The 11731-nt window shown below is 41.1% G+C and overlaps 1 protein-coding gene across 2 annotated transcripts in view; it reads left to right on the top strand.

The window, feature by feature from the left end:
* The window catches only part of GPD2 (glycerol-3-phosphate dehydrogenase 2), a 130876-nt gene extending 119686 nt beyond the window's left edge, over positions 1-11190 (top strand). For both annotated transcript variants that reach the window (XM_019554171.1, XM_019554172.1), the window contains exon 17: positions 9166-11190. In XM_019554171.1, the coding sequence (XP_019409716.1) occupies positions 9166-9291 (126 nt within the window). In that variant the 3' untranslated portion in view covers positions 9292-11190. The remainder of the gene's footprint in view (positions 1-9165) is intronic.
* The last annotated feature ends 541 nt before the right edge of the window (positions 11191-11731 follow it).

The following is an 11731-nucleotide window of genomic DNA, read 5'->3' on the forward strand; positions in this document are numbered from 1 at the left end:
GGCATGGGGGAAGTGGGGACAGAGTAAAGCCCTCAGTTCCAGCTTCCCTTCCCTTCCTTCTGGGCTGTTTCATAGAATTCATAGACATTAGGGCTGGAAGGGACCATGGGAAATCATCAAGTCCAGCCCCCTGCCCAAGGGGCAGAAAGTCAGCTAGGGTCAAAGGATCCCAGCAAGATAGATGTCCAAATGTTTCTTAAAAGAATCCAGAGTAGGTGCTTGCACCACCTTTGGTGGGAGTCTATTCCAGGCGCTGGAGGCTCAGGCAGTAAAGAAGTTTTTCCTTATGTCCAACCTGAAACCATCTTGCAGGAGTTTGTGATTGTTGGACCTTGCCATCCCCTGGGTGGTCTGGTGAACAGGTGTTCTCCCAGATGCTAATGCACACCCTTTATGTACTTATAGACTGCCACCAAGTCACCCCTGAGCCTGTGCTTCTCCAGACTGAAGAGTCCCATGGCTCTCAGCCTCTCATCATAGGGCCTGTTCTCCTGCCCTCTGATCATATGTATGGCTCTCCTCTGGATTCTCTCAAGATTTTCCACGTACTTTTTAAATTGTGGAGCCCAGAAATGGATGCAGTACTCCAGCTGTGGCCTCACCAAGGCCGAGTACAGTGGGAGGATGACAGCCTGGGATTTGCTCGAGAAACATCTATAGATGCAAGCCAGAGTTTTGTTTGCTTTACCAGCTGCAACATCGTATTGGTGGCTCGTTCATCTTGTGGTCAATCATGACCCCCAAGTCCCTTTTGGCCATGGCGCTAGCAAGTGTAGCACTGCTGAGCCTGTAAGCATGCTGTGGGTTTCTGTCCCCAAGGTGGAGTACCATGCATTTTTTGGTGTTGGACGCCATCAGGTTTTCATCTGCCCATTTTCTGCACCTGTCAAGGTCAGCCTGGATCCACCAGACTATCCTCAGGTGTGGACACTTTACCCCAAAATTTGGTGTCATCGGCAAACATGGCCAGTCTGCTTCTGATACCAATGTCTAAATAATTAATAAAGATGTTAAAGAGTATAGCCCCAAGGATGCAGCCTTGGGGGACCCCACTGGTCATGGTGCACCACAATGATTTAGTTCCGTCAATTACCACTCTCTGGGTCCGACCTCAGAGCCAGTTCCCCAGCCATCAGACCAATGTAGCAACGGCCACAGTTGGCTAATTTTTCCATGAGGAAATCATGGGACACCAGATCAAATGCTTTTTTAAAGTCAGTATATATGATGTCAGTCTCTTCCCCCTTGTCCAGGTGATATGTCACCTGGTCATCGAGGGAGATAAGATTGGTCAGGCAAGATCTATCCACAACAAACCTGTGCTGCCTGTCCCACAGGATGTTGCCATCAGCCAGTTTGTCAAGAATGGTCCCTTTGATAATTTTTTCCAAGATCTTTCCTGGGATAGAGGTCAGGCTGATAGTTCCCTGGATCTACTTTCCCCCCTGTCTTGAAGGTAGGCACAACATTGGCCTTCTCCCAGTGTTCGGGCACTTCACCTGAGCGCCACGCATTCTGGAAGATACCGCCCCCCCCCCTTCCCCCCCAACCACACACCCTTGCTTAGCCCACAGGGTAGCTGTGGAGGGGGCATGGCTTGGGGTATCTGAGGGCTTCAGCTGTCTGCTGTGGCAAGCAGGCTGGGAGGCGTGCTCTAGCGTTTGCCAGCTCTTAGTATCGGCCACTGCAGGGGTCTGTCTGCCTTTCCTGTTTGAAAAGTGAGTGTTAGTTCACTTGCTTATTGGTTCAATCTATGTAGTTTAAAAAACCCCTGCAAAGACTGAATTGATTCAGCCTTGGGTTTTTTGACTGTCTGTACTTAGCCTCTGAATGTGGTTTATGTGCACTGAACTTCTGTTGTGTTACAGATTTGATCTGATCACTTATACTGGTTGGTGTGTAATTTCTATCCTTGGCCATTTAGACTAACTAAATAAGGGAGACATATAGAGAAAGAAAGGCAGACAGGGAGACATGCATATAGAACTCTGCTGTCCTTTCACAGCATCTGATGTGAACTTGGATTCATGAAAGCTTGTACTGTCTCTATATATGTGTCCTGTTTAGTTAATCTATAAAGGTGCATTAGAAAGTTCACATACTGGAAGAGGAAGTGGATCTACTCTTACTATAATTGACAAACTGAGTTTAGAAAGAAAACATCCTAATGACCTCTTCTCTGTTGTCTTTTTTTTTTCCTTCTACAAGGAGGTTAAAGTAAGGGAGGGGGAAGAATATGTTCCCCTTTATTTGTGTGAAAGACCAGGAGATCTTTAACTAGCAGGATGGAAGTGGGGTAGGCATGGAAGGGGCAAGTGCTGGCTTGTAAGTTTTCATCCTATGCCAGCAATTCCATGTGGATTCCTGTCTTCAGAGAGATGAGGATGCTACTGGGTTAAAACTGGGGGATAATTCTCCAAGCAAATTTTCAGGACAAAGCAAAACATAAACTTTTGACTAAGTCTGCAGTGACTTACGCTCATTTTCCTATTTTCTCAATGTGCCGTAGAGAGTACTTTAGTAATAGCATCACCTGGGTAGCACCAGAGTGCCAAGTCATCCGAAGCTGTTTGCCGTCATGATCAGTGCAAGACAGCAAAACACCCCTCGACTTTTAAGGAACTCTAAAATGTAAGGAGTTTCTTCTGTGCAGAAATAACTGCTGTTAGACTCAAATAATATATCCTACAGTTTGTGGAGGATCCTTTTCAAGAGGAGAGGCTTGACTTCTGCCCCAGATAAACATATATTTCTTCCCCTAAATTTGGTGAGAGCCAAGCAGCATTTCAAGGCATAATTTGGCCTGTATTACACAGTACAACTACTATCATTTGTATGTTCCTAATGCAAGCATTGATTAGATGCTTCAATTTAAAAGCACTAAGGATGAGGAACTGCGGATTCACTGTCAAGGCCTATTCACTGCCAAGTTCGTATGTCCCTGTTTAATTTCTGATTTGGGTAAAGAGGAATGTATCAGAGTGTGGGAAAGGAAGCAATGAACATCAGTTGCCCGTGCATCTTTTCTCTGCAAGGCTTTAAAAAAAATAAGGCAATAAGGATACTACTAAAATGTTTGTCCATTTGACTCCTCTTGAAAGAGCCATTTATTTGTTTCCAGCTAGCTGGGTTTGTTTTTTGTAGAGTCTTTCTTGGTCAGGTATTTCAAATGACTGCCAGGTCTTTCCTGCACCATGGCAATGATGAATGCCGAACATGAGATAAATTAATGCTGGGGATTTTGGTCAATGTCAGCCCTTTCTTCACTGTGTCAAGTTAAACAAACAAGATCAAGGCAAAGGAAATGGTAATTGTCTCTCTCGAGATGAGCTGTAGATAAGAGGAGCATTGTTGAATCTAAATGCAGAAAATTTTCACAGGTTGTGTCTAGCATTACAAAAAAGCAGTATTTATTCACCTGAAACTGAGTAGTTCAGCTGTGTGACAAAATGCATGTTTTGTTTTTAATTAAGAACTGCCTTATGTCTTTATACCAATACATTTTTTTAAAGAAAAATATAACAGCACAAACCAACCAGGAAAAACCCCCCCCACCACAATCAGGTAATTGGGAGACAGCTTCCTTTTTAAAGTTTTTTTCATCACAAACTTTAATTTAAAAGAAGAAATGTGACTTTGCATGTTACATAGAAAACTCTTTACTTTTATGACTACATTTTATGGTATAATTTGATTAGTTTGAGTACACTGTAGTTAGAAATAACAAGCAACGAATTCTGTTGTGATTTACTTACTGTTTTCAGTAGTTTCTTTAGAGGTGGTCCTATAGTTTAATACTTCCAAAATAGGAATGGCAGATCTCTTTGTGTATTTCTAAGTTACTTTTTAAAGCTGTCCAACTTGTAGTGCCTTCTATATTACCCTCTTTTGTATTTTAAAATGTAGCATAAGGAACTATGTCCTTTAAATAAATAAGTGTGTGTGTGTAGGCTCAAGAATAACATTGAAAGGTAGTACTGAACTTGTACTCATGCTTCAGCATTTCAATAATTAGACTCTTTATATATTTAAACTATATGACCCTATAGAAGTTTACAGCATGTTAGTCCATGAGCATCCATTTAAATATCAAGTTTAAAAGATAAATCCAAGCATATCCTTTTTTTGGAGGGGTAGTGGGGGTCACCTCAAAGGGAATATGAAAAGTTCCGTATTTACCTAAATACATGATGAGGTTTTCCACCCCAGTTGGTACGGGGGGGAAAAAGCCCCTCAGAATCGCATACGAGGACATCTCACTAAATACATTGTCTATTGGTAAACTGCTGCCAAAAGCAGCATCTGCTCAGCAATGAAAACCATGTATGAAGCTAGTTGAATGCAGCTGGCACTGACCGTGACTATAAAACATATGGCCCATATTGAGCAAACATGCTGATATAATTTTTTTAAGGGCTATACCAAAAAAAAAGTTTTCTATGTATATAAAAATAAAATAAAATGAATAGGTGTTCCCTCCACAGGGACCTGGCACTTGGCCTGCAAGTACGCAATACCAGGCCAGCACCAGAAGGGCCAGAACCAGCCCTGATGCCGTCACTTCGGGGCCAAAATTGCTGCATTTGATCTTTGCCAAAAAAGGCTGAGATTTTTTTTTTTCTTTTTCTTTCTTGCATAGACTTTCATAGACTTTCATAGACATCAGGGCTGGAAGGGACCTCAGAAGATCATCAAGTCCAGCCCCCTACCCAAAGGGCAGGAAGTCAGCTGGGGTCATAGGATCCCAGCAAGATAAGCATTTTATTTTTTTTAAGTAAAATTTATCACGTCCCAAGTCAAATCAGCCAAATCAATTCCAAATCCATGAGTCATTCAGGAACTATATGTGGCCCTGTTACTGGCAAGCATCCTCCACCCTCACCCGGGGTTTCAGATTCTTCCAGATCCTTTGGCGGGCATCCTATGTGCAGGCCCAATCCTGGAGGCTTGGGGTTCAGGTGACCCTGAGTTTCACTTGCCCACAGACAGATGGCCACAGGAGCACACTAGGGAGGTGTCTCCCATTTCCATAAAGTTGGCATATAGGTGAGATCTTCCCACTTGAAGTGAATGCGGGAGGCTAACTTGGTCAAGGTAATACCAACCAGTAGGAAAACCACTTCGGTGATCATGGTATTTCCCCTGCCAGGTTAAATTAGTCCAGTCCATTTGAATAAGACATATGATAGAATTCATTAAGCCCAGTCCCCCTCACTGCTGACACCTTTTTTTTCCAAGTTATGGTGAGCCATGACATTGTATCCATTTTCACTTCCCTTTTATTCTCGCAGCTGAACTGTGCCTTTCCTTTCCATTTCCAGTGATTCCTGTTGCTTCACCAGCCATAAATGCCTAGCAAACATTACCAAACAGGGCCCCAAACAGTTCACTCAGAATCCATCTTCTGCCTCCTCTTTCAGCCTGGCACAAACGATTAGTGTTGCCCTGCCCTCAATGAGATAAAGCCAGCCAGGTTGCCCCATGCCTCACCTGCACATATATTTTTGAAGCATCCCAGAACTTGTGACGAGAACATCAGATTTTAGTCATGAGTGTGGGGGGAGGCTCGGGGCTAATCAGCACGTGGATCGTTTGTGGGGGGTATCTGGAGTACATGCACCTACTGGGCAGTGCTAAGCTGTGTGATCACCATGGCTTGAAATCCTGTTGACTCTGAGGCCCAGCCCAGTAAGCTATGTGGTAAATCATGAGCCTTTGGCTTTGGACTAATGCACATCAGTATGTGCCAAAGTGCTGTAGGGGAAATACCCTGGCTGAGGTAATGCAATTAAAATGTCACTGTGTAGTGGAGGGTGCGCCCCTGTCTGCTTGTAAACAGGACTCCTTATGAGAGCTTCATAGTTAGCTTCCCACTGGCCAGCTTCCAGTGGGAGGATCTTGGATACCTGCCAACTTTATGGAAATGGGAGATTCCTCCCTAGCTTGCTCCTGTGGTGATATGAAACTCTGGGGCAAGTGAAACTCAGAGGCATCCAAACCCCAAGCCTCCAGACTCGGGCTTGCACATAGGATGCCTGCCAAAGGATCTGGAAATATCTGAAGCCCCAGGCTGGGGTGGAAGATGCTTGCCAGTAGCAGGGTCATATATGGTTCTTGAATGATTCAAACAGTTTTGGAACTGATTTGGCTGATATGACCTGGGACATGAAAAATTGTCCTTTAAAAAAAAAAAAAAAAAAACAAGTGCCAAAGTTTTGCTCAAAAGTGTATTTATGGAGTAGCTGTGTTAAAACGTGCAGTAGTTTTAAAAAAAACCCAACATGGATCAATTGTGGGTAGATTAAGTATCTGGGTACTCTATGCAAATTGCTATAGCCATGTTAATTTAAAGGTTATTGCTTTCAAATTTGCTCCTCACTTAATGCTCAAGGAGAGGAGTATCTGACAGTAAGGAGAGAGGGGCAAAAGTCAGGGGGAAGCAGAGAGCAAAGGGGCTCTGACCTCTCCAGATTTAACTTCCCTGCTGTAGCAGTGGGAATGGGACAAATTCAAGGCAAACCTCCAATAATTAGATTCTATACTTGGAAAATTATAACAAATTTATAAATTTTCCATATAGAGAATCTAATTATTGGCAGGGAGGGGGTTGTCCTGTAATCAGGGTCATCTTCTATTCAAGTAAATATGGTAAATGGTAGTAAGTTTTCTTTAAAGACTAGTTTATGTCAAATTTGTGTTACTCTTGTGTTTCCTGTTTGAAAACTTTAATATAATCATATGGAATTTACTGGCATATTACTGTTCATGTAAAACTTTTTGTGCAAGTATTGGTGGGAATTTGTATTTCAGTGAGTGGAAGTTTGTGCCAATGTGCTTATTCACTTACCCAAGTAGAGAGCGGAATCCTGGCATGTAACTCATCTGACCAATCGCAAGCACTGCATATAGCTCAAATAATGAATTCTTGTAGAGACTGTGCGGAAAATGAAGGGAAATCTTGATACTCACAGATATATTCTACAAGAGTATTAGCAGAAGGAAATTGAATTAATCAGTTAAACCATTTGTTAGAAATATTTCACCCAGGTCTAAATACAATTAGTAAGAATGGTTTCCTGATATACTAATGTTATACAAGAACAGTAAACGGGGATGGGGGTGTGGATATGATGCTTTGACAGTTGCAGGCTGTTTTCAGACTCTGGTAGAAGGACTGCATTGGTCACCAGATAGTGATACCTGACTGCTAGTCTTATATTAGGGCCATTTTCTTAACTTGTTGATTATACTCCAACTGAAGATCTGGCAGATTTTTAACATGGCCTGTGTACATACTGGTGTATTTGTAGATCTTGTTTTGCTTAAGAGGTACTAGTCAAATATCCAGTACTGCCTTTATTTACGTGGCCCAGTGGGATGGAAGCTTTGTGACATCAGGTGGGTGGCATAGAAGGTAGTGGGGGGAAGAGCATTTTAAAAGAAGGGGGAAGATCTAAAAGAAGCTGTCTTCTGTCAAATGCTCCCTGTGGAGCCTGGCAGACTTTTCAAGCCAGGATTTTCTATTTGATATTATATTTATTACAGTTGTAAACACAGTAAAAAAAATAGGCTGTTACCTTATCCCTATATAAGCACAGAGTAGCGGACATAAGGGCTTCACAGCCTAAGTAGGTGAGATAGATGTGCAGTAGGGAACGGGACGGCAACATAAAATGAACAGTGTGATGGCAGGAGGCACCCTGCTAGTTCCCTTTTGTTTCGGTAGGGGTAAACTAAATGGAAGAAAACTGAGGAGATGACAGGGTTTGGCAGATAGGGCGAGAGACAAAAGGGTAAGAGGACTGCATGAACTGGGATGAAGGGACTGTGAGGAAGAGGAGGGAATGCTTCTTGCTTTAGTTGCTTCTGCTGCTGTTCCGGATGGCAGGAGGATGTGGTGGGAGGCTGCTCTTCCTTTTTCACTGCTTCCCTAAGGCTGCACGATGAGGGAGAGAATCCCCACCCTCGCACTTTCCCCCAGTGTAGGGGACCTTCCCTGAACAGTTCAGCTTTTGGGGAGGCAAAGTCCCAGCTGAACCTCATTTGTCCCCTTCCAGTCTACTGTAGCATCCCCAGTTTTGGCTGCCTGGCAGTCAGTTGTCCTTCAGGCTTACCAAGCTTGTGTAGGGACTTTTCTACAGTAGCTCTTTGTAAAAAGGGAAGACATTTGAAACAAAATGGCTTCTTAGCTTTCCATAAGAGTAAGAAATTATATGGTGTAAGTGCCAATTGCTTTCCAGATTAGCCTTTTACAAACTGACTGCGTGTAATTTCAAGTCTAATGCTCATCTGATCCATTGGATAAAAAAGAATTAACTAAACTCGCAGCACTAGAGTGTGTTCGTTAAGATACAGCTGAGAGTCCAGTTTCAAGGACTTAAAAGCAAATTAGTTTTTAAAAGTCTATAAAGAAATTTGGATTTAGAAGAATTATGGAAGCTAAGTAGGCTGTCTCTTCCAGAAAGAGGAGTTAAGTGAAAAAGGGTACCAGGCAGGGCCAGTGATGAATTGAGATCTGTATTCTCCTTCTTCTGTCTAAATGACTCTCCTCAGGTTAAAAAAAGAATCAAATATGTGAGTTATCATCTGCATTCAGCCTTATTAAAAGGCTTTGAAAAGCCAGCATGTGGGTTGGCTACTTCAACATTACTTTCAAATGAACATTAGATGCTTGTACAGCTCTTGCAGCCCTGGCAAATGCAAAACACCCCCTGATATCATTGGTAGCGGTATATAAAAGAGCATCACCATCAAAACTTAAAACAGAAATGCCATCTTGTTTTAATAAATACAAAAATCACAGCACTGGTATTTGGTTAATAGCCTTTGCTTCTGGCATAGATAAAATAATTAACTCTCGTGCATTGTTTACACTGGAAATTGTTGTTAGTTGTTGTCAGTTGTTAGTAGCCAGCTGATTCTGATGCAAACCTCTAATCTAGGGAGGGAAATAAGCAATGAGCTCCGAGTTGCACCAGTGCAGTATACCCTGCTCTCAAATACAGATAAGCTGCATGAGTAAAAAGAGCAGCTACCCTACTGGCAGACTCCAGTGGATGGAATCTGCTGGATGGAGAAAAGACTTCAGCCTGTTTGTCTTTATGTCTTGTCTGGTAAATACATTTGGCAGAGTTCATAATATGTTCTAAATGTTGTTTCTTTAAGCTCATGAGTGCTATTCAGAAGGGCTATGTCTCTGGGAGCCGGCTTGCAGTGCTCATGAAGACTGCTGAAGAGAATCTACATCAGAGAGTTGTAATTCCAGTGGATCGAAGTGGAGGTGGACTGTGAGTCTAACTACAAAACCTGCTTACAGCTACAAGATAGTGGATATGTGTAGCTGCTTCTCTCAGTGTGGAAAAACATTCCAATGCTTTCCATTTGTCTCTGCTTATTCGACATGATCAGTATCTGGCATTCAGTGCCGCTTCTCGAAAAAGTACATTGGCGCATTTATCTTTTCCTTATTAACATTTTCTGAACAGCTGTTAATGCTTCAATATGTGGCCTTTTGGACTGAACATGCTTTAGGTGTAGAATTTATTAGTGGGAATTCAGAGTGCTGTCTGGAAAAGATTTGTGTGCGCACGCACACACATATGCATACAGACATGCACATGCACCACCAGCCTTGTTCATTAAACTTTGGTATCCTTTATACTTAAAACAGAAAAAAAAAGATGCATAGAGTGGGTCACATCTTTTAAAAAAAAAAGAGAGAGAGACTGCACGTATCAAAGTGTTGCCTAGTTTGTTTATGTTTTTTTGTTTCTTTCTTTTTATAGGAATAATTATTTAGGGCAAGAGGGCAAATGTTCATGTCCAGGATATCAGGAGAGTAGCAAAAACTAGCTCAAAATTTTTGTAAATTAAATGTTCTACTGGGCAATTGATATTTATAGATAGAAGTTTTCAGTTATTTTCAGCATTGTTGTGATTTCAGTGGCATCAACAGTTTGCCAGACTAATGTCCAGCAATAAAGTTTTGGAAGCGTGAGAATGGACAACCACAGGAAGAATTGCTAAAAATAAAATAAAATAAGTCTTATCATAGCTTAATATAAGTTAGAGGAAAAGCAAGGGTACACCTTTCCTTCCCCCATGTTTGTGAAAAGTCTGCTGGCCTGAGTAAATTGCTTGGTCTGGCAAGTGTTGCCACATGTTGTGAAATCTCTTGTACTGTTTGTTTTTGTGCTTGTAGACAAATGCGGAATGTATGTAAAATAGCTAGACCTCTGTGGTAGTGTTTGCGCTATCGTTTTTTTGCCACTTTTATGTTTGTAAAATGCACAAGCATCGCATGAAATAAGAAAGTTAATTTGCATTCCAGCAGACTTTACTGAGAAGTGTAAAGGCTATTTTTCAGCAAATTAAAAGCGAACTTAAGAGCCAATTTTGGACCACTTATTTGAGCCATTCTCAACATATGCCATACCTGGCTGTTTGCCTTGTGACTTTTTCTGTTGTTAGCTTTAACTAGGATTGGCATCAAAATCAGATTGAAAATTTTTGACTGATATACTGTGGGGAAAGGAAAATCTATGAATAATCTTATGGATGCTTCTCTTTGATTATAGATGCCAGTTTACATCTCAGACCAGAAGCCTTGAGTATTAGGTGCCAGAATATCTACACATAATTGTATGTTGCAATTTTTGTAAGGAAAAAAAATTAATATTCTGCAACACTACAAAACTGAAAAAATACATATTTCTTTTTTTAGAAAAGTAGGGAAACTATATGCCAACTATATAAGTGCGGAGATTTCCTTACTATCCATGATGATAATAGTAAGCACAAGTGTCACTGTTTGAAACTTTTCTTCTAGAAAGTTCCCTCCTATGAAAAGTGGTGACTATCTAAAAATAGTAAAGGAGAAAAACACCTAAACTTCTGTAAATAATTGTATATCTATCAGTCCAAGACAGATATATGGCAGCTAGTCTCTGTAAAGTCTAAGGAAAGAAATAGTCTTCTAAAAAGTCCCAGGTGACATCCCCTGGAAAAATGTTTTGCTTATTAGATTTGGCTTACATACCTTGTACCTCCCTGCACACATGGCATGAGGGAAACTCAGCTGTCTCGCTTGGAGACCTGTGTACTCTCATTTGGTTCAGTCTATGTGATAAAACCTTCTGACCACTTGACAATGTGACGTTTGTTTTGAATAAAAAGGATTGTTTCCCTGTGGCTCTGTCAACTTTTTTTCTGTTGAATATGCCAACATTTGCAAGATAAAATATATATCTGTACATTTTCAAGATAAAATATAATCTTGAAACGCAAAGCTGGATTTGCCAAATAGGCTGTCCAAGCAGAGTAAAGAACCCCAAACCAATGTTATTACATATCACAGTGTTTAAGGGTAGGGAGGAGGGGAATAAATATACAACAGTAAATACAAGGTTTGGGTTTGGTTTTTGAAAGGACTTATACTATCAGTAATTTTTAAACTGTAATTCTGATAGATGATCTGAAAGTCTCTTTTCATGTCAGGTAAAGAAAACCATTATACTTGTGTAGTTCAGTTATATATATATAACTGAACTACACAAGTATAATGGTTTTCTTTACCTGACATGAAAAGAGACTTTCAGATCATCTATATATATATTTTTTTTAATTGTCCATCCTGTTACTCCCCTTTTCTCTCCACCTATCTTCAAATTCCTCTCAGTATGATTGAACAGATTTCCTATAAAGCCAAAATTATATCCAATACACTCCTTGC

The sequence above is a fragment of the Crocodylus porosus genome, unplaced genomic scaffold (genome assembly GCF_001723895.1).
Source record: "Crocodylus porosus isolate Cpor-Errol unplaced genomic scaffold, CroPor_comp1, whole genome shotgun sequence".
In the NCBI taxonomy this organism is placed as follows: domain Eukaryota; kingdom Metazoa; phylum Chordata; order Crocodylia; family Crocodylidae; genus Crocodylus; species Crocodylus porosus.